This window comes from Pygoscelis adeliae, unplaced genomic scaffold (genome assembly GCF_000699105.1).
Source record: "Pygoscelis adeliae isolate BGI_AS28 unplaced genomic scaffold, ASM69910v1 Scaffold299, whole genome shotgun sequence".
NCBI lineage: Eukaryota > Metazoa > Chordata > Aves > Sphenisciformes > Spheniscidae > Pygoscelis > Pygoscelis adeliae.
In genome coordinates this window covers 19598-43173 of record NW_008825539.1, presented here as the reverse complement: position 1 = coordinate 43173, position 23576 = coordinate 19598, and the positions used below count along the sequence as shown (strand labels likewise).

Here is a 23576-nt window from a genome sequence, read left to right as displayed (position 1 = left end):
TGTAGCAGCATGAATCCTGTTGCCTGGTGTGAAGCTCAGTTGCCCTGGCTGTGAAGCCACGGTCCTGTTCCCAGTCCTACAGTGCCCTAGACCACATCTTCCAATTTCTCTTAAAAAAAAACCAAACCAAAACAAACAATCTGCAAGTCAGACACAGAGTGAGGGCATCTGTTATCTCTTGTCGGTCCCTTGGTGTAGCCATCTAAGCCCTGACTGAGCCAGGTGGTTCTAGTGAAATAACAGATATGCAATTGATACGATTAGACTATATACCGCGTTAATACAGGTAGAATTAAGGTTACGGGAGTACCGTTGCTGTTTGCTTTTCCTTCCTTCTGGAACAGTAGACAACCACCTGCTCCTTCTTAGCAATAACGGCAGTAGCTTGGTGCTCCGAATGTGAGCCGCTACGCAATTTGTCGAAAGAGTTTCGAAACGTGCTGATTGTAGAACTTGACCTCGCCCCCCCCCCCCCCCCCCCCCCCCCCCCCCGCCGCCGCCCCCAGCGCGGCTCGCCGCGCCGCCGCCGCCGCCGCCACCTCCTCCTCCTCCCTCCGCACCACGGGCAGCGGCAGTGTCCTGCCTTCCTCCACCTCCCTCCTCCTCCTCACCACACCACAGCCAGCACAATGGCCTTTGAAAGCCTGTTCTCCAAACCCCCAAACCCAGTTCTTGACCCAAACATGCCCGACTCTGACAGGCAACATGCAGGGGACGAAAGGTCGAGTAACATTCTTCTCTCTCTCCGCTTCTCATAATGGTGATACTAGTGGGGTGATGATGATGCTGATAATGATGATGATGATGATGATGATGCTGTGTGTTAATGTGCCTAGGGGGTTAACGATGTTTTTGTGGGGGCAGGTCACCTTCAGGCTGGAAGACCGGGGTGAGGACTGGGGTGGTGGTGGGGGAATGCAAGGTGGGGAGGGGGGGTGTCACTGAATTAGAAGTGCATTATTAGTAGGGTTTTATTTTTTGGAATGCATGCATTTTACATCTTCATTTATTTATTCTGGCTGGGAAGGGGGACTGTTTTCCATTTCTTTCCATAAATTGCACTTTCCAGCGGGTGTCTGTTGAATGTCACCATTGTTCTTTTTCTCCCTTGCCCTGGCGCTGCTAGTCAGGTAGGAAAGGGTGCTTTGAGGGTTTTTTTTTTGTTGTTGTTGTTTTTGTTCATACAAGAATCTCTCACTAGATCCATATTTAACGTCATTTTCTTGCCAGATTACACCTTACACATTTAACTGGATCTTTTTTTATGCAGATTAAGGTCTGACTGACGTTATCTTTGCCACCTCTCAATCCCCATGCGCAGAAAACCAGAGTCCTGTTCCTGGTGAAAGGACCTCTGTTCCTCCCTCCCTTTCTCTCCTGCAGCTGCTGGAAATTCAAATCCTTTCTCCAGGCAGCCCTGGCCTTCCTAACTAGTTCCAAAAATACTATGCCAGGGTGACAGCTACCAGTCCTTCAGTCTGCATCTACTCAGAGCATTTGTGACACAACTGCAGGAGTTAAAAATGCTGGTTTTCGACAGCCGGGCTTCAGTCTGTCCTCCCCACACAGCTCCGCAACCGTGCTTGGTGCTTGCTTCAGAGGACTGAAAAACACTGGGGAAAAAAACGGGCTCGTGAGCGAACGTAACCGTTCCCTCGCTGGAGAAAGAGTCACTAATTCTGTGTTACAAATTGGGAAGTGGAGGGCCGCACGAGCTGACTGACTGGTCCAAAAATCATACTGTGATTTAGTGACAGGTTCAGGGCAGACCCCAGAGCTGCTGATTCTTGTTTTCACCTTCCTGCTTTTAATTGTGAAATAGTTTTAAGTTGTGTCATGCTGTATGTTCCAAAAAGAGTGCTGTGTAAAAAGCAAACTAGTAATCCACTGGGATTGCTGAAGACAGGGCGTAACTACTTATTAAAACTGTGCAGCAAGTAGCAGGCGAAGTGTTTTAAGAGTTCCTGGAGTTAGTAAGTCTGACTTTTTACTGTTTCAGGGATTGAAAATAAAGTCCTCTTTGAGGACAAGCCCAAGTTACCCACTGTTCTGCTGGAAGCGTAGTTTTTCTAACTTGGAGTTACTCATGCGATGTTGACAAGTAGAGTTCCTCTAACCAGCTGTTCTCACCAGTACGCCTGTTGTTACACTGGTAAATTATGAAATAGAATAAATAAGTACTACCTAATAGTCTAATGTGCTTTTAATACTGGTTAATTTATAAACATTGCTTTATAACGTTTTAATATCAGAAGACTAACAATAAACACATTTACCTGTTGAATAATACTTTTTTTGTAAACAAGACTTCTATAAAACTTCTCCCCTCTGGTCTGAGACATGTATAGTGAAGTGTATTCTTAGTACACCTAGAGCGTTGTTAAAAGAAAAAAAAAAAGCCCCAAGTATAAGTCTTTGTATTATATTAGGTGTGCAAATGTAATCCTGTCAAAATGTAGTATTTTAACCTCCTGAAGTTTGTAAAGATTTCCCTACCAGCTGGTGACTGGGAAGGCCTAAAGCGAAACTGGGTCTTTCCCGTCCACAGAAAACATGGTCGACTCGCCGGGGGGAGGGGCAGCACAGCTTTAACTATGAATGATTTTTAGCACTTAATTGATTTTGTCCTGTCTCCGTTGTAGTCAGTTGAAAAGCCAGTTGTAAGTTCTATAGGAAAGATGCGAGTACCTGATACACTCGTATGCCGAGTTACCTTGAATTGGTGTCTCACTGTAATACTAGTTTGGCATTTTAAAATTAACACATCTAGTTTCAGTACGTTTTATCTTGCAATCCCATTTTTTACTGCATTGGTAGCTCAGTAGGACTAGTTCACCGTAGGTGCAGCCCGTAATAGGAAGCTGCTGAAATAATTTAACAGATTAGATCAGTTTGTGCAGCATAAATTAATAGCGTTTCTGTTAACAGTTCGGTTTTGAACTGATCTGTAGAATTATAAAGAAGTTGGTTAGTGTTTTTGAGCAGTAGAAAACAGTAAAAAAATGTTGTCTGTCCACACTCTGAATATTCGAAGTTGGAAGATTGTTTTAATCCAGAGTCTTTGTTCTCTTGGTTTATAGATGGGACAGCTGATTAAGTGAGGAAGGTTTCTCATTCTTTAAATATTTTTAGTTAACTCATTGTGGAGACGTTCTCTTTGATGAAGTATTTGAGACGTTCTATACACACAGGTGTCTTTTTAAAGTTTTTCCTGTAAGGTTGGGTTTTATTAGGGATTGCTTGTTATGTAGGTAGTGTTTGATAGGGTAAGAAAGAAGTCCAAAGCAGGGTGCAGGCAAACTCAGTTACAGCAAATAAATACACAAATGTGTGTAAACGTGCAAGTTACCGCTCTCTTCCGGAGGTCAGCAAGGTCTGATTACTTGTGATAGTTTGTGGTTGCTGTTAGCATGATCTGCAGGACCGGGCGCTTCATGTTTCTTTTAAACTCTGTTTTGCAGGCATTGTCCCACCTATACATCATGCTGTCGATGAATGTACCTGCCTAAGAGAACTTAACTCTTGTCACAAATATAAAAGAAGTCAGTCCTCACGCAGACTTCTGTAGACTTTGATTTTCTGACTAATAGTGAGCTGTTACGGGCTTGAGGAGGGCTTGTTTGCTACAGCTGGTTCTGCATTTGAAATCGGTGCCAGATTTACAATTGCCAGGAACTTTAGAAAATAGCCCTGAGTTCATTTATTTTTAAAATCTAAAACGTCAGGTTGGTACTGATACTTTCTGTTGGCTACCTCTGCTTTATTGTCATTTAATCTCCAGACTTGGAGATCTCTTATACCGTCATCTGCTGTAAAAATAGCAGTGACCTAATGATAGGTCGCAACATTGAGATGCTAACTCACAGACCACGGAGGTGCAAGTAATGCTTCTGTAGCCAGTATGGTCTTACGAGCTGCATTGCAAGTGTAAGTGTCAGGCCCCTTTTTGCGTGCTTATGGTACAACAAAGGAAATTCTACGTTAGAGACGGCTCTCCGACAGACACCCGAGTGGCCTGTGCAAAGTTTCTTTAGAAAATTGTCCTGATTTTTTGCAGAGGATGTTTGGAAACGCTACTTCAAAGCCGGGCTTGTCTGTTGCGTTTCAGGTTCCTTTTCCCGAGGACCATGCTGCTCCTCATTGTACACTTTTTCATTGTGTATTTGATACAATTTTTACAGTTTAAAAGGAAGTTGGTACAGTCACTTTCTTCCTCAAGATAAACTGATTGGAGTTTTACGAAGCACAGCTGAAGTGTTCTTCCAAAGCCTCTCCTTCACCAGCTATGTGTGCCTGGTGTACGTCCAGATGAGCCAGGTGAATAGAGGCTCCACCCAGCCACCCCTTTGCTTTTATTTTATTTTCCCGGTTTCCTCTTCCAGCTGTCTTAGGAATCGCCTGCTCCCTTTCAGTGTACCAGTTTTGCACTCTTGTCCTTGGCCAGCATGATTTACGCTCTGCTGCTCTAACAGGTCTGTCTGGCTCACCGTAATGGAGACCTGCTCTGCTAAATTGCAGCCGGTGGCAAGTAAAGGGAAAAATGCAAGTGGCGGGTTGTAACCAAGACGAGTAACAGCAAATTGAAATCTGTATTATATACCTTAGTTGTACGTTTTCTCCGTTACTGCTTAGTCAACACAACATTGCAGGCGGCTCTGCCCGCGCCTTGTCTCCATCTGCCCGCTCCTGGCTCCTCAGCTCTGTGAAGCACCATAGCGTTACAGATCAGGGGAGCGTTTGTGGAGCAGAAGGGCTAAAGACCTCCTCTAATCCGCAGCTGCTATTGTCCAGCCTGACTGCTCTCCCAGTCTCCCTTGCCATACGGCTACTATCCATCTTTAGATAAACTTGACGACTTAAATGCGTCTCTTTTATTCTACCTGGTGTTTTAATGCCCTCTGTCCGCGGGTGCATAATTTAGTTTGAAAATGTTTGCTTACAGCTGTTTTTAGAGATTTTTTTATTTTTAGTAATAGTTAACCACCAAAGAATGTGTTCATGTTAAGTTGAAATTGTTTGTGATCACTGAATGCAGTCTTCTAGTGATTTATTGTTTTTGAGCATGATTTCAAAACTTGCCTTGACATTAGGAAAACAGGAACTGAAGAGATAATCACTCCCAAATACGCCCTGTGGGCAAACGAGGCTTGCGTGCCATCCAGCAAACATTGCAGGAGTGGCAAAAATGCAGCTGGCTGTCATAGCTGCTACTCCTCGTCCTCCTGGGGAGGAGGAGGTGGTCTCTCTGAATTTCTGTAATTTATTCTACAGTAATAAACCCCAGAGACTGGAGATGGTTAGGCGGCAGGGTGAGAAGGTGGGCTTTCCAGAAGTTGCTCGTTGGCCTCCAGTACCACCACAGGAAGCTATTTTTTGGCTGCCTGTCTTGTTTCTTTCCCCCATTTTATGGGAACACAGTATCTGTTAAAGCCAGCCCTGAGGATAAAAGCCAAACAGAGGTTAAAAAACCCAAGCAATCTGGTCTGTAACTTTTCGTGATGCAATGTCACTGCCTGGCTGTAGATTAAAATAACTTCACGTTTGCAGAGTGGTCAAAACTAACGGGCAGCTGAAAAGTGCCGTAAGTGACCTGCGTAACATTGTCAAAGAAGCCAGTGCCAGTTCTAGTTAGACACTGGCTTGCTGTGTTAACTGCAACAACATCTACTAGTTTTGTACTTCTTTTCCTTATGAATAAATTCTGTAGTGTAGCAGCGTGCTAGGACAAATTAATTTTGTGAATTTTAGCCCTCTAAGATCTTACTTTAGACACGTAATTTTCATGTCATTGAATTGCATCTGCGTTATTGTGCTCTTCATAATTTTATAAAAACAAAATCTTCCCTGCGAGAGTATTGCGGGTTCACTGCGTGGTAGTGAACAGGGCAGAAAGCAAGCATGTAATGATGAGAAGTGATAGCCGTGTACGTCTGTGCAGTCACGAGTGCTGCGTAGCACCATGTTTTTCTAGGTGCATTGGGTGTGGAAAATATGTGCAGGAGGGTTATACGAAGCAGCAGGAGTGTATGAGAAGCTGGAATAGAGGGGCTGAGGGAGAAATCTACTTTGGGGTACTAAGAAAAACACGCCCAAAGGAAACTAAGGAGGCAGAATATCCGGGAGGGGTGGAAGGCTTTTTCACTAAATAAGTCTAGAACAGTGTCAAAAACACTCGGGTAGTTTCCCATCAGTTTAAACTCTCTCTCCTGCATTATATGTCCTTATCACAGATATTCAGAGGTCAGCAGAACAGGTGTACAATGCTGTTATCAGCCCCTGTAAATTAAGAGCTGTTAATGTACTGTTTCTATATGAGAAGATGAGGTTTTGGACATCCTGGGTGTTTTCTGATAACCTATCTCTTCTAGAACTAATGGCAGAAAAAAAGAGGCTAAGGTTTAACAATGCACTCACTTTAGGAAGACATAGATTTTATTTTACTTTTGGACAGTAATATTCAGTTATCACCAGAAATTAGTAGCTTCTTAAAAATAATTACTTAATGTGTTAGAGTTCTTGCTCATGTATAAAGTTTGCATCCTTGTTGCTGCGTCCTTTCTCTGCAGCAAATCTCTGTGTCAAGAAGTAAAAGGGAGATGTTTGCAGCCTTTAATTTTCATCTACTATATACTTTTTCTATTCTTGGTAATGCTTCGGAAGCTCTTGGCTATTTATATTCTCTTTAAGGCTTAGTCTAATAAATAAAGTAAAAAACCATCATATTGTAAACCAAAATGTAATTATCTTTAAATGAGACCTTTCCTCACCTGTGACACAAACCTACCAAAAATGGACTTAACAGAAAATAATGTTTGATCATAGAGATTCACGTTTTGGTTGTACGATTTCGTTCATGTAAGTTCTTAAAATATACAGAAGCATGATTCTTGTGTAGCACCTGCTGTATCTGCAAGTATGCTAAGTACTTCTGTCAGGAAGATTGGAAAAACAGCCCCACAGGGAAAACCCTTTTAGTTTTCTTAAAAATATTTCAGAGCTACAATCTTCAGTGCAGTGAGAAAAATGCATCTCGTTTTTGTATCTTGGACTTAAGGAGCTTGAGTTGTAAATCTTCTTTGAACATAAAGAATGCTATTTTTAAAAATGACTCGGACTAAGGGCAAGAAAGGTAAGTTAAAGCCGAGTTTGAATGTTAGAAATTAAACTGTAAACACGAAAGTAATGGTGCGTAACTTTATGTGTGAATGTCTATTTTCCCTAACCAAATATTTGCATAACTGCTCTTTCAATGATTTCACCAGACTGATTCTCCCTGAAAAATAATTTGGCTTCTGTGCCTTTCTAATCCATTTTGGAGATGCTCTAGAAATACACTCGGGACAGCGGAAACGCTTTATGGTTCTGTTTTCACATACCCATCAAGCTCCGAGTATCTGGAGATTGTGGAAGAGGGAGTGATCCATCGGCGATTTTGGTTCTTTCGGATTTCAGGATGAACCAGATTTTTTCTGTGTGTAGCTGGTCCTTGCACAGGGGCTCATAGGAAAGATCATGGCCAGTATGCTGCCTTTTGTTTAGTTAGGATTTGTTTAGCTCGTAGAGCCTAGGTGATGTTATTTAATTTTGCGTCTCCTGTGTTCTGGATTGCAAGGTTGCATTTGCTGTCCCATGGGTTATGAGGAAACAGTAGTGCCATATGGCAACTTGTTTTAATCATTGAAGTCATCCAGGGCTCCTTATGAAGGAGTTCCAGTAGGTCAGGCAGCGGTAGCCAAACACCTCTAAGCAACTTAAACTGGGTATTTAATGAAGATGCTTTTGTTTCTCTTCCAGAAGGACTTGAAATGCACTAGGATGGGAAGGGCTTGGTAATGCTAGCTGAGATCTCTGGTTAGAGGTGAGGAACCTCTTTTGCGGTTTTCTGTGACGGAGATTTATACTGCAGGTCTGCGCTGTAATAGGTCAGGGATTAACTTCTGTTAATTCTGTTAATCTGAAGATGCATCAGATTTAGTTCAGCCTTCGCGAATACAAGTGTAGAACCCAAGAAAATGGCACGTGGCAGAGGTTAAGAATTGCCAGTGTTTGTTCCTTCAGCGCAGAGGCTGTCTTTTTGACTCCCGCGGTATGTGTTGTGTAGGCATCGTAAACTGTTCCCCCCACAGCTTGTTGGCATTATTTCAGTGAAGGTTGTTTTTGTGGTGTATTGTTTTGTGGGGTAGGGTAGTCGAAAGAGAAGTGAATCTTGAAAAAGGCAACAAAATTATACCTCCTTGCTTTTCTAGATCGAGAAAATTTTGGGGTTTGTGTGTCAGGCGTTTCCAGCAATAACAGAAACATACTGAGATATTCTCTAAGCAGGAAGCTGTACTTTGCAAAACAGAAGTTCGTACTCTCTCTTGTTAGATCAGTGTTGTGATTTGTTTACTGCAGATGATGCCAAAGGGAAAGCAACCTAACACTCGGACCCATCTCCTAGAAAATCATCCGCTAGCTGTGTTTTTTCCAGACCACGTCTGTTTGTTGACTGTTATTACTCATAGTGGAAAAGGAGGTAGTCTTGGCTCACATGGCTGAAAGCCCTTCCCAAAGCTGCTTGCTATAGCCAAGTCTGTGGAATAAAATTAGGAAGTGAACTTCTAAAACGGGTAGGTTCTGCACTCACTTTCTAGCGTACTGCTCCAGTTTGGATTTTAAATGGGGGGGAAAAAAGCCTATAAAACGGACGGTAATTTCTGCCCTATCACTTCCTTTAAACTTTCTTTGAAGTATAATTAAATTATTTCCAAGAAATTGCACATTTTTGACCATTATCTTTTCAAATCATACTTATCTGGTCTTTTTTGGTTTGTGGGGTTTTTTTTGGTTGGGTTTTTTTTTTTTTACATTCTTGAAGTTCAATGCTTGGAAAATTCTAGGACGTTGTGGAAAGAATTTAGGCATTTGGGGATTAGAGGACTTTTGTAACCTTACCTTTGAAGTGCAATCCAGATGATAGTATTACTGAGACTCTGCCCGATTGTTTTACCTAGAGAGTTATTTGAGTCCTGGATGCATCCCAGAGTGTAAATATATGACAGCAGAGCAGTTCCCAAAGGAACGGGTAACTGGTAAATACCTTATTTCCCAAAGAGCATTTTCAGTAGGCATTTTACTTGAGAGGATATTTTAATTGAGTAGACGTCCTTGAGAGAGTGAGTTTAGCTCACGTTGTCAAAATATGAAATATTGTTTTTTCTAATAGCTGCAGGTGTTTCATAAATATTTGCATTTCAGTTTCATTAGGCACACTTTATTAATCAAGTATCTCCTGGAAAGATGTGACAAATGCTTTCTTGGGGTATTACAGGAGGTACTTCAGAGTTTGTCGGGGAATGCTGGAGATAATGGACACCGGTGTTTGAAGACAGGATTTATTTTATGCTTGGGGTATATAGTCTGAAGATCCTTTATCTCTTCTTAAGTATGGGAGTATCTTGGTGTTACGTTCTCCTTCACGAGGCAGTGCAAGGATTGTGCATGAGCAGATCTCTATGAGCACCTTGAAAAAACCACATAAAAATGGGTTCTGAAGCTGCTTCTCTACTTCATGTTTGGTGCCCACTTGGTAGTGGGCATACTTTTATTATTATTAATTTCCGTTACTTCTTCAAAAGCTAACTTTGACTTCATAGCTTCCTATTGTTTTATATTTGCACTAAAAAATAATGTCCTTTTCAAAACGTGTCCCAGTAAATGTTTAAGGCCATAAGCAAAACCAGTGACGACTGCATTTGCAGTGTAGCTAAACTTAAGACATAGCAGTTGAGCGGTTTTTCTTACCTTCTTTCTAAGTTCCCTTTTGTTTTCCTAGCCTCCGTGGCTGTATTCAGTGTGTTGGAGGGAACAGCCATGCCTTTAACGGGCTTGTTTTCTGTGAATTTGCCCAGTCCCTTTCTGCGGCTGCTGCTGTCTGCTTCAACAACTGCCTGTGGCAGTAAGTCCTCCAAGTTCATTCACTGCCTGCCATGAACTTTCTTTTAATGCCAATCAATATGAATGATGGTCTTTAAATGACACCTTCTGCAGCAGAATCTTCTAATCAGATTAAATCTGTCTTTTTATGCCCACTTTTTAATATTTTGACATTCGAAACCTTCTTATGAACTTCCCTTCTTTCCAGTCCTGCTACTCCACGCTGCTTAGCAAAACAAAACTATCTTCAGTACTTGTCTAGAAGATTATTTTCTCCCGTATTCCAGAGTACTTTTTTCAATCGCTAGATAGGCTAGCTGCCCTTGTGCATTGCTTAGAAATGTTCTTCGAGTCCCCTTCTCGATCACGTAATACAGCGAAGCATCTTCATGAGGCTTGGATGTATATAACTTGTCTTTACGTGGTTGCAGTGGGCTGCCTCGAGGTGATAGGAAAGTGTCGCAGTTGCTGTAGATACGCTGTACGATCTCACCAATAGTTGAGAATTAAAGGTGAAGAGGTGGTACCTTGAAATTGATGGATTTCCTTAATTTTTCTCCAAAGCCTTTATGCGAGTCGATAATCTGAATGTGGGTTTTTTTCCTTCTGTTTTTTTGGCTGGTTAGTGATCTATAATCATATCTTGATGTTTTGTTGCTTTGGTTTGTTGTTTGGGTTTTTTTTTTCCCCCCACCCTCTTTTTTTGCATCGTGGTTGTTAAGAGTATTTAGTTCTAAGAGGTTCCAGGACATACGAGGTGACAATACAGCAGTCATGTCTTCTCCCCTTCTCCCTGGCATATCCATTTACTCTTCTTACAAAAAGTCGGAACTTTGGGTTGCTTCTAACTTCTTAACCGCTGTTTTTTTACTGTGGAGACTCGGGTCTTACGCTTCCTGGTGAGTTCTTCCCCCTTCCTAGCATTCGCAGTCCCTTGAAGTAGACAGAGTTGACCATCAGGTTAGCTAATGCGTTGTGAATACAGGACTGAGGTGGACAAATTGTAAGGCAATTTAATAGAGCCTAATTACTACTTATGTCCTAATACCTTCTACTGCCCCCAGCACTAGTTTGGTCTTGTTTTAGGGTTTGTTTTGGTTTTTTTTGTTTGCTTTTTTTTTTAATATAGTTTTCTAGTAGCTACAGACTTCTCCCCTTGCTGCTCCCCCCCACCTGCTCAGTCTGGTACATTCATGGAGTGAGGGTTTCAGACAGCATAGGACTGATGGCATTTTCAAGCAATCTCCACGTGAAAATTCAGGACTGAGTGTCTGTAAGGTTCCACGATGCCTGCAAAGGCTGAATTCCTGAAGCAGTGGTAATGTAGAAATAATTATATAGAGCCAATTATAAATGTTTAAAAGCAGTAAATTCTTCCACAACCAAACCCGAGCAAATACCAAATAGTAGAAGGGGCGTTGAGATTGCTTCAACAGTGTCTGAAATAGGGGTGAGAAATAGGTTAGCTGGTGTTTTGTCAAAATGTTTCTTTCATTGCAAAATATTTTCAGGGCTGTTATTATTTGGGTCAGTAGACAAAACTTTATTTAAAGTCTTGCGTAATCATAGAAACTTTTTTCCCTTACTGATGGAGATAAGCACAAGCCTTTCTGTTATTTAGTCTACAAGTGCTGTGTTGGATTTTGGTTTGTTTTTTTTTTTTTAATCATCCTTTGGTGTTACTCCAATTTAAAGTTTTTTGAGACAGTCACATTCATATGCAGGTTACATTCACATGCATATTGTTCTATTTGCAGTATTTATTGATGTATGAAACAACCCCCTACAAATGTCAATGTTACAAATTTTAAAAAGAGAAAAACCACCCTGGGTAGCTTAGAAAAATAGCATCATCAAATGTCTGGTTTCTGTCAGTTTTTAGATTCTAGCAAATGAAATTCAACTGTTGACTACTCCTTTCTTGTCAACTACTACTACTAATTTCTTTTGAAGAATCCACTTAACAGCTAAATTAATTCTCCTTTTTCGGATTGCTCATGACTTTGGCCATTACACCCTAGATACTGCAGACCCGTCTTTAGTTCCAGGAGCTGGTGTGTTGAAGGAAATGTGTTTGTATTACTATGCATTCTTTTTCCTGCAGTGCCCAACTACTTCTTTTCATTATTGCTACTCTTCAGCTCTGTGGTTTTCAGAGAGTTTTAATTGCCTTTAAGTTTGATCACATCTGTTCTGCAAATACAGCATCATAAAGGCATGTAATAGCATTGTAGTAGAAGTATTTCTAGAAATGGTTAAACTACCTCTTCGGTTTGAAATGTGTTTAAGGGCAACAGTGCTGTATATTGAAGCAGGTTTTTTTTATCTAGGTTGGAGAAAACTATGTAAGAAGACAAGACCTTTGTTCTGAGAAGGAAAAAAAACCATAGTTTTTAAACTTTTTAATTTTGCGGTACAATTTAAGGCCGTTTAACGGTTTGCATTCTGTTTTTCTTGAAAAGAAAATTCTAAAATCCTAATAGGTCTTGGAGTGTTACATGTATTAAAAAGTATATGCACGTGTATAAAAATGTAGCTGGTGGAAAGAAATACTGGGTGTGTTTGTTTTTACTGTGCTGTTGGACAGATGAGGTGGATGATAACATGTAATTTTATTGTACTGATATTTTCCTCCTACAGAGAAGATGGAGAGCTGGAAGATGGTGAAATAGATGATGCAGCATATGAAGATGTGAAAGAACATGGTACAAAAGGTGATGATAAGCAGAAAAATGAAAAAGGACATAGAAAATCACGGAAGAAACGCAAAAAAGAAAAAGAAAAGAAAAAATCAAAAAGGAGAAGACGGGATAAGCATAAGGTTAGGAAATGCAAACCACAGTATTGGAGGTGCTTATTTTAATTCCAGGTTTCCAGGTTTAGACAAGAATCCAGGGAATTAGAAAAGTAAACTAAAATGGTTTTATTACTATTTAGGCAATCTTTCGTCTCGGAGGGCAAGTTTTGGGATTCCTATCTTACCAATGCACTTTAATATTAAAGAATTTGTTTAAATAGATTTTCAACACATGGAAGTGCATATTCACACATTTCAGTGACAGTTTATGTGGGGTAAGAGACAATAAATCATTAAATAATCCAGTCATAGAACATTTCAAATGATAGTTTGGAAACTTGCTTGTTGGCTTTGCCTGAATGCATTTTCATAAACTTGGTTTTCATCTGTTTATATTTAAAAGAAGTACAAAAATCAGATTGCGGGTGTAACTGTGTTATTTGTGATACACATCTTCATTGGATGCTTATTTATTTCAGTATTTCTTTTAATAGCAGTTTACAGAATACATTTATGAACATTTTACTCTCTGCCATTGTCAGCCGTTGTGGTAGTTCTGACGTGAAAGGCCGAAGTGTTAAACCACTTCTTAAATTCTTTAAATCTTAAGCACTGGTGTAAGTTAAGCACTGGCCACTGACAACGATAATGGTAGCTGAACCACAGTGAGTGAAAGTTTTTCAGGGTAAGAGGCAAAATGTAAATGTATCAATTCCACTTTTTGTGCTAATTGTCATATTTATGGAAAGAAGATTTAGGCTAGTTAAATGAATTCTTCAGTAAAGTTCGTTAAGATAATGTTTCTAATATATATTTTAATCAACTTAAAGAAATGCAAGAGATTCACAAAATTTTAACCTAGACAATTAAACCTGACAGTCCTTTTCTAAAAATTGCAGAAATACAGTATTCTCGTGTGGTTGCCCCTCTAAATTTTCTGCCAAACAATACATCTAAATAAAACACTTGTAATGAAGTAACGCTGAGTTTTCTCCCCGCAGAAAATGACAGGATGCTAATCATTTCTATGGTCCTGTGCAAGTTTCTAGCCATCTCCCAGATTTGTTAGCCTTCCAGCAGCATCCCTGCTATGTCGCAAAGAAGCAGGGCTCAGAGAGACCCGTAGGAAGCTGATATAACCCAGAGAAACCACATAGCCCTCAATGTTTATGTTCGGAAGCCTCGTCAGATCAGATCTCTTTCTCTGATAAAAAGAGTGGGTCATCAAAGAGTGTGCTTTCTTTAGCTTCCCCCTGAAGGCAGAGGTTTGTGAGAGTTACGAAAATACTTTCATTTATTTATTGGGCTAATGCTTCCTTTAAGTTCGTGTACAACAGACCAGTTAGATGGGGAATTACATAACAACGTCTGAGAGCGCTATTTTCTTCTTTTTTTCAGCATAACTCCCCTTCCAGTGATGACAGTTCAGACTACAGCCATGACTCTGATATTGAGCGTACAGAAAGACCACATAAAAAGAGTAGCAGCTCTTCATACAGAGATTATGATTCTTCATTCAGTCAGGTAGTATTTTTTTAAACTGATTTCTCATGTCTTTATTTTAGATGTGATTTAGAAAACGCAAATGTAAATGATGCGGTTTTTGAAGGCTGACTTGATCACAGTGCCCATTCTCACAGATTTCAGGAAACACATCTAGTTCTCATCTCCTTGGGCAGAGTTCCAAATGTAAAGCGTTATCTGTGGCATGAATGTATGCAGGTGGTGTAAAGAAGCCTGGTACTATTTTTTCCTCCATCCGGCAACAATTGAGCTATCTTTATTACTGCCTGCATTGGATTTAGATGGTACGAAGAGGAAACACTTCTTGAGAAGCCCCCTTTAAATATCTAGAGTTGATTCTGCTTTCTGATAGTTCAATTTGTCCTGGCTTTTCTCAGTCTGTGCAGCTCGATAGCCCTCCTGAGACCACTGGGTGGGATAGAATGCCGTTCTCTAAAGCTGCGATAGAGCAGCTAGAGGGTTGATGAAACTCTGGTGCTTGAGAGGAGAGGAGACTTCCCTTTTAGCCTGAAACCATTCCAGAAACCTCTAAGCCAGCCGAATTTATTAACAAACTGAAGATCCTGTCTGCAGAAATGGGAGAAGGGACAGTGCTGGCTTAGGAGTGGCGATAAGCAGTATTTCATCCTGACTGGCAGAGGCGGGACAGGTTGTTTCATCTGTGTCCAAGATTGTTGGGGTATGGAGATCGTGAAAGGAAAAAAATTAATTTAATCATAGTTCATTTAAGTAGCACTTAGGACACTTAGAACGGCATACGTTAAAATGCTTTGTCAACCCCACTGAAAAGTTTTCTGGAGTATAGATGCTGATGCTGTTCTTTTTTTGTCCTTTCTTCCTGTTTTGATGCATTCAGAATCAAAAGTACTAGTTTTTACTAAATAACCGATTTTCACTGTTTGTTATTAATGCTTGTTTGTGCAAATCTGGTAGACAGCATGACAATAAAACAGGATGAAAACAGTTGGGTTTGTAGAGCAGTTTGGAGGGGTATTTTTTGAAATACTGAGTTTGCTTCTGAACAATGCAATCCCTTTCATACAGCATGGACACGTATCAGGAAATTACATGAGTTCACAGAAAATGCAACATAAAAAAAATGTTAAAAGTAAGGAGTACGACGACTACAGTCATTACAGTGATGAAAACTTTGGTAATTATAACGAGGAAGAAAAGGATGAAGATTTTGCTGATCAGCTTAAACAATACAGGCAAGCTAAAGAGACTTCCAGTGCTGATTTAGGACCTCCATTCCCAAAAGAACCGGTGAAAAAACAGGGGATGAAAGGGATCCAGAAAGGTAAGATAATTTGAATCCTTAACTGTAGTAATGGATGGTGGCAGCAGTTGTATCATGCATCATTTCAGGATGTTTGTCTTGAGAGCTGAATGAAGAAAGCTGCCAGCGGTGGCTTTCCTATGAGCTTGCAGTCTCCCATCAGTAGGTGCAAATGCTGTTCATCATGAAGGAATAACATCATATGGTCACACTGATGCATATATTGAAGAAAAAGATCAAGTTTTGGGTAATGTGTGCATAGTAAACAAAGAGATAAAACCCTATGAAAAAGCCAAGATCTTTGTTGTGTAAGTGCTTGAGTAAGAAATCATAGGGCTGTAGAGTGACTTTCTGGTGGTAGTTTATGGAAGTCTGAAATGGGACTTGACTGGGGGGAGGAATGTAAATATGTCAGTTCCAAAATCTAATTTAGCGCACACACCCCCCGACCCCGGAAGAAAAACAAAAAAGTACCTAGACATGTTGATAGGTGCCTGAAAACTTTTATTAGAGCGCCCCACAAGTATGCTAGTATCCTTTTATTTTTCTTTTCACAACTTTTCTTGCGTTCAGAGCTGGGCCGATACAAATGCTGGTGAAAAGTATTCCTCTTGAGCAACGTGTTCTTGAGCACTTCAGGAAGTGATGAGACACCAAATGAAAGGTGCAAACAAGCACGCTTGCATAACAGAGCTTATATAAGTAAGGCACAAAATAAGGGCAGCAGGACTCTACCAGGACAAAACCTGGCTGGTTTTGTGTTCGGAAAGTGACCAAACGGCACAGAATGTTTCAAGTATTTGGGCTGGTTAGAAATAACATGTCGGCACTTCTAATTGTGGGAAGCTGCTTTGAACAAGATGAATTTTATATTCAGTTTGTCAGTCTGCTGTTGATTTAAAGAGCAGGCAGTTGCACAGAATTACAATTGGCCGGTGTAGTCGTACTTGCCAGCTCGTGATTCAATATAGTATTTAGGAATTCAGACTGCAAAAAGGTAGATGTTTACTTTGTTAGATTTGTCTGTATTCGATGTCACTAGATAACCATTTTTCTTTACTTTCTGAGGTCATTTAAAGAGGTCATTGCTGTTTTTCAGGTATTTCTCAAAGAGGTAATAATTACAATGTTGGTCGAGGGCGTGGAATGCAAAAGAAATTGAAGCGTAAAGATCGCGGAAGGGGAAGAGGGGGCAATAAAGGATCTGATGGCTTTCATGAGGTACTGGACTTAAAGCTGAATTCCTAATGTAGTTACTTCAAATGACTGGATGCTTTGCTTTAACAGAAGAGTATTTAAAAATACATATCTTTAAACTTTCTTTCTCTTATCTAGAAAACTACTAGAATTTTCCAACGCTTGACGTGCAAAGTATAATTGATAACTTGAGCTAATACATAATTTTCATGTTGTTCTTGGAAACAGGAAAAACTAGCAGAAAGTGGTTTATGAGCTTTGGTTTCGAATGGTGCATGAACTTCAATGTTAACTCTATCTGAAATAAGCTGGTTTGCTACCACCAGTTCACCTCAGATTTTTCAGCAAAGAAAATGGACGCCTTCACGGCATTTGCCAGTTTTTGTCTGAATCCTGAAGAATTCTCCTTCTCTTTCCACAGCTGTGACTGTGGAAATGGAAATATACGTGACCTTGGTTTTCATTTAGTAATTCTTTGCGCAGGAATTGGAGAAAACATAGTGTACGGTATTGCCACGGTATTTGTAAATGTCTCACTCCAGTCTTCATTTAAATGCAAAACAATACAAAATTGATGATTAAGGGATCAAATCCATCCATGGCCGAAAAACATTTTTTAAGCCAAATCATATTTAAATCTGTATACTGCAACTAAAATGTCTGTGGTTCTCCTCCCTCCTGCGCTCAAGAATGCACACGGCTGGCCTCTCGCTAATGTGGTGATGTGTAATTCAGCCATGTTAATTTTTCCCCGTGTTCTCCAGCTGGCCTAACTCTCTGGGGCTCCTGGGTGGTCCCGATGAGATGTTCCTTTCCCTGCCCTGCATGTGGTAGGGAAAAGGGCAGCCGCTTGATCTGTTAGGACGATGCCTCGTTTACAGGACTCCTCCTTCCTGTTGCTGTAGAGCATGCCCTGTCCTCCAGCACCGTCTCCCAAGCCGTGGGGAAGGGTGGAGGCGAGGAGGCAGCTGCAGGCAGGTCCCAGCAGGGCTGGGAGGCCGAAAACAAAAAGCTGGGCTCCTGGCTGCAGCAAAATAATGAATTCTGTGATGCAGATGCTGGGCTGCACGGTGTGGTGGGGTAACTGCCGAGAGTTCCGAGCCGCACAGCGATGTCCCTGGAATTCTCAGGGACACGGTGGGAGCGTTTCAACCTTCCTCAGGCCGTTGTTTCAAGTGCTTTGCAGTGTGGGACGGTTGCTGGTTTGCAGTGCTCCCAGAGAGATTTGGAGCATTGTGTTTATGTGATGATTCTTCTTCAAGGTTAACGCAAACAAGTGTTGGATTCAAAACTGCTTTGTCTGAAGCAGATGAGATTCCTCTGGATTTAATGTGTTCAGAGTAGAAAATGGATCTTGACTGATCCAGGAGCAGCATTTCTAGCTCGAAGATTTCTGCTTCTCGATGTCAACAAAATCCGCTAATCATTCTTGGTGTTAATTGTGACATTGCTTAATTTGCTGAGCAAAATGAGACCGGACGCTTGATGTGCTGATGATCGTGTGTGCTCACGATTCAGTGTGGTGACTGTGGAGAACCACATCCATTCCGTTTCAGAAGTTCCTACTCAGCAGTCAGATCCCTGCTCATTTTTGTGAAAATGGGAAATCGGAAAAGCCTTTTTCCCTCTATCATCAGATCAGTAGGCAGCCACCTAGCACTGCAAAGAAGACATTTTCTGCTGCCCTCTGTTGCAGTGTCACAGACAGCAGTTTGTTGAAGGCCATCTACTTCCATAACTTCACTAGCTCTGCCAGGCCCCCTCAACACCTCTCCCAGACTCTCTAGTCAGATGAGTTTACCGCGGTTTCTTTAGTTTATCTCAAGGGCAGATGCCACATGGGAATCACATCATAAGAGGGCACAATTATTTGCCTCACCAGGTACCTAATAATTCTTACGTGTTAGGTCATGATTGAATTGTGCTTCCTCTCTGCTTTGCCTCATGGTATAAGCAAACAGGTTATTTTTCTTCTAATGGGAAAAAAAGGAAGATAGATAATCTGGAGATAACAATGGCGTGAGAAGCACGTGGAGGGGAAGGACTGGCAAAGTATAGCCCTGTGGCTGAGATGGTGGTCTGGAAGCCTGGATGGTTACTCAACTCCTGGCTGTCTGCAGAGGTGCCCTTAGTCAGGGGGCGGTTGGCCCTGAAGTAGTGGGTGCCCGGGAGTCGGCGCTGCTTTCCAGCATCGTCAAACGAAGTGTGAGATAGTCTGTCCACTCAGTGAAGTTATTTGTGTCTGTTATATTGCAAGAATTATCTGGTTTGGTTGCATTTATAAAAAAAGACACTCTATTAAAGCAGCTAAGAAAAGTATGTGTATTTACCTTTACTTTTAGCCGTGGGTATAATAATTTTAAGAACTTAAATCATGGTGTAGTTCATCACATTTTGGGGTAACTAGTGCACCAAGTATGCTCTAATATTTTTGCAACTGTGCTTAATAAGTAAGCATCAGTAGGACCTTCATTTTTCTTACAGGACGGCAAACCAGTGAAGAAATGGGTTAATATGAGTCAGGAGTTCATAAATCAGCATACAGTGGAACACAAAGGCAAACAAATCTGTAAATATTTCCTTGAAGGGAGATGTATTAAGGTAATTATGCACTGCGTCTGTCGGTCATCGTCTTTGGTGTGAGGAAGGGGAGAAGATGCTCTGTTCTTTTTTACTTCAGCTGATGCAAAGGAAACCTGTATGTTGAAACTCAGTGTTTTGATTTCTAATGTTTTGCATATTTATAGATAAATGCCAACAGAAGTACTTGTGGAAAAATATCCCCTTCTCTTACACATTTTGAATTATAACAAATTCTATTAAAAATTATTGTGTTTGCTTATTAGTATGTAGTAAAAACATCTGTGATAGTATCATAAACTTACACTGACAGTGTATCATATGTAAATATACAAATCTTACAAGTATGGAATCTGCAAATAGGCAATGATTTCTGAATGTATTAGATTATTTCTCTTTTATGTGCTACTGCTAATTTTGAAACATTGAAGGAATTGCTTAATTATGCTAAATTATTTCTCTCTCTAAAGTAAAAAGTGGGGTTGTAGTAATAGTTCCCCTACCAAAGAATCATCTTCCTTCAGCCAGCAAGTGGAAGGCAGCAGAAAGAAGAGAACGCTATTCAGAGCAGTCAGCTGTCAAGCAAAAGCCCTAGCAAGACAGTCTCTTATTACATTAAAAAAATTGCTGTTGCTTCATTTTGAAGCTTATGCTGCTGTGGAGTTGAATCCTCTGGTGTGAGACTAGTTCAGTCAGTTATAAAACACACTTAAGAAAAACTCCATGCTTCTCGAATAAGTGAGTGCGTCATTTATATTTGGTTCCTCTGTGTATTTAGAGATAGAACATTTTCTGTTTCTTTTGCAAATGGTCAAAGTAAAGGTGAAAATTAGTACGCTTTTTTCCCAACCCGGGGGGAACTGAAAACAATGTATTTGTTGCTGCCTTTATATATTTTAGTACGCCATGCTCAGTGAGATGAGTATTTGCTGCCACCTTCAGTTTTAAAACAAGTGGCTGAAAGAGCACTTAGTGTATTTTTCATAAAAATAAGTAAAAAAAAAAAAATGCAAAAAACCTCTCCAGCAAAGTAATCCTAATGTATAACATGATACGGTTGATATAAACTTGATATTATTTGGACTCTCTTTTTCCTACATGGAAGAGTCTTAATACTCTGCTTGTTGGACTTTAAGTTCTCCCACACACCCTTAAAACAGAATGAGGTTTTCTGGTCAAGTGCATAAGTGTTTATATGGAAAAGAATTTCCGTAAAGTATTTGTTTAAATGCCTTTTTAATGCAAATTGCTAGGTGGAGACAGAGAAGAGCACTGGTACTGTAAGGCCAGCTTGTTTTCTGTGACTGCTGCGTATATTCCTGATTGAATCCCGATTCAGGAATTGTTTCTCTTATGTCCAGGCCCCCCTATTCACAGTTTTTAGAGACATGCTTATAATGCAATTCTGTGTTAGTAAAGATAAAAAAGTTTAAGTTCAGCTAAGGAGGATGTTTTTCTTTAAATATGAAATGGAATTACTCAGCATTTCAGACTGATAATGTTTTTTCTTTTTTTTTTTATTTATAGGGAGAGCAGTGTAAATTTGATCATGATGCAGAGATTGAAAAGAAAAAGGAAATCTGCAAGTTTTACATACAGGGTTACTGCACCAAAGGAGAGAACTGCATTTATTTGCACAATATCCTTAAAAAAAATAAATACTTGAATTAAACTGAAAGTTTATATTTACTCTTAACTGATGTAAGTGATTTTTAAGAGTGTAGCTATCTCTTTTCTTAAGAGACTATACAAAAGGCTATGTAGATTTACTACAAGATGATTATTTTTCTGCTCAAATACTTAGGAGGAGAAAATACGTATAAAATTACTGGTTTGTTTTCAGTTTTAAGGATTTTTAATGTTTTAAAAGATAAAACCCCTTGAAGTTAGATGCATTTGTCCACATACTTCTAAAACCCGATCTGTTCTTGTTTTGTTGTAAAGGACTTGTGTTTTATTCCGGAATTGCGACCTTCGTCTTTTTAATCACAATTTTAGAATCAAGTCAAAAATAATGTTAAGGCCACAGTAGTGTAATTATTAGTAGAATGTTAACTGGAACTAGGAGGTAAGTTGGTTGTTAGCTTTCAAAATTCTTAATACACTGCTTTGGAAAGATTAAGTACTGGTGAAGAATTGAAGGATAGTTGACAGCTGAATTTCATAAACTTGCCAAACAGTGCAAACTAGAAATCAGCCTTTGTTAGGAATCCTTAATACATTGCTCACATGAATTCCCTTGCAAGTTCTACCATACAGGAGCAAAATGCTATCAAGGAGATAAGTGCAAATTTTCTCACGCTCCCCTGACTGCAGAAACAAAAGAGCTGTTGGATAAGGTGAGCAATTCGTAGTCTGTAAACACAAGGTTTGTTGCTAGAAAGAATAGGGGGGAGGTTGCTAGAAATTTCCGTGGGATTCTCGGGGAGTGTGATGCTAGACAGTAATGATGTTAAGCTTCCCTGTTGCTCTTCAGCACAGTAAGTCTGTGACCAGGTTCAATACCAGGAATTCCCCTTGCCATCAGTTACTCAGTTATTTTTCAGCCATATCAGACTGGTTTATTTTCACAACTCAAGTTTCTGCCCATGAACTTTCTTTTGCGTCCCTTTCTGTGGAAATCTTCGTGTACTCTGTAACAAGAAGTGTGGCTTTTATGTTGTCCACCATATTTATTCCGGAAGCCATACTTCTGTAACAAGAAGTGTGGCTTTTATGTTGTCCACCTTTAGCTGCCTAGAAGTTAGATATCACCTGACTGACTTCTGCACCCAGGGTGGAGAAAGGAATGAGGTGTCTCTTCTGAATGATTCATGAAATCTCGACCTTTGTGTTAAGTAGGATATTCGTGTGTCTCTCCAGTTACTATACAACAGGTCTTAACGGAACAGTGGCCTGAATTTTACACTAGAAACATTATGAATCTTAGAGTAAGTCCTTCAGTTTCCGTCCCTTAAAATTACCGTTTGAAGGAAATGGACTTGTGTGAAATTGCCCTGTTCTGACTACAGAAATAGTTTTCTTCCTGGCTGTGAATCATCGTCCTGTGGAACAAGTAATAATAGATTTATAATTAATCTGAATTTGATGTCAATATATAGTAGTATTGTAGCAGGTAATTATATTTAAATGGGAAGCGCAAGACTAAATTGAATTGCATATACTGCAAAATTAATGAAGTGTTTGCTACATTGCTTTGTTCTAGGTTTTGAATACTGAGGAGGAACCGCAAAATGAAGATGAGAAAGAACTGGAGGAACTCAGAAAGCGTGGCATAGTTCCTCTCCCTAAGCCACCACCAGGTGTTGGACTTCTGCCAACCCCGCCAGAGCAATATCCGTTTTCTGAGTCCGATATAGAAAATTACCAAGATCCTTCGGGAGAATATAAGAAAATCCCATCTCTCTTTGAAATAGTTGTGAAGCCTACTGTGGATTTAGCACACAAAATTGGAAAAAAGTAGGTTTTAGAATTTTGTGTAGAACTCTCCTTAAAACATGGCTGCATAAATATTTAACCAACGCTCTTCGCTTCTGTCAGAAGTATGTACTTCTGAGTATATTGCTCAGTTAATGATCTGTCAGATATTGGCTATCCTAATTATTTACTTATTTAATGCTTTCCACAGAAGAGAACTTACTGAGCCTTGACCTTCCAGAAGGTCACTCTGCTGGCTCTTGTTTTGGCTCTGTGCCTGCCTTGCCTATCTCCATTTGCAGGTTGAGCAAAGTTCATTCTCTTCTAAACTCTATTTTTATAGTTATCTTTTTCTTGACCGAAGCCAGTTGGCACTCCTGATGGAGACTGTTGGCCTTGGGATGTTTAAAACTCTTAGCTGCAGCAAATGTCCAGTTCTGCATGTGCTAATATTGAAAAAATGTTCTACTTCCAGGCAAGCTCTGTCATGTGTAATGTATATAGTCACTCTCTTTGAAAATTATTTTGCTTCTTTCAGATTTTTATCCAACTTAAGATCAAATTAAGTACGAACAGACATCTGTAAGAGTGAGGACGGGGAGGAGATAGCCAATAGGCTGTTGGTCTTTGTAGGTGCAAAATTTGATTCACTAATTTTCTTTCGCTTACAGGCCACCGACCTTCTATAACAGCGCATCACCACCAAGGCCACCGTTTCAGGGGAATGACCCACATTCTCAGCATATGTATAATCCAGGTTCAAGTCCAGGGCCGGGACCTGGCATGTCACAAGGACATAACGGGCCACCGATGCACCCAGGTTCTCCCGGACATCATCCATGCGCAGGGCCTCAAGGCCCAGGAATG

General features: G+C 40.3%; 1 protein-coding gene across 1 annotated transcript in view; it reads left to right on the top strand.

Moving 5' to 3' along the window:
* The first annotated feature begins 545 nt into the window (after positions 1-545).
* LOC103923536 (zinc finger CCCH domain-containing protein 6-like) overlaps positions 546-23576 on the top strand; it is a 27989-nt gene continuing 4958 nt past the window's right edge. The window contains 10 exon segments of the mRNA XM_009331911.1: positions 546-721; positions 12556-12736; positions 14111-14236; positions 15281-15536; positions 16615-16736; positions 19197-19313; positions 20820-20931; positions 21522-21631; positions 22498-22751; positions 23381-23576. The exon segment at positions 23381-23576 is cut by the window's right edge and continues 15 nt beyond it. Of these exon segments, the coding sequence (XP_009330186.1) occupies positions 630-721; positions 12556-12736; positions 14111-14236; positions 15281-15536; positions 16615-16736; positions 19197-19313; positions 20820-20931; positions 21522-21631; positions 22498-22751; positions 23381-23576 (1566 nt within the window). The 5' untranslated portion in view covers positions 546-629.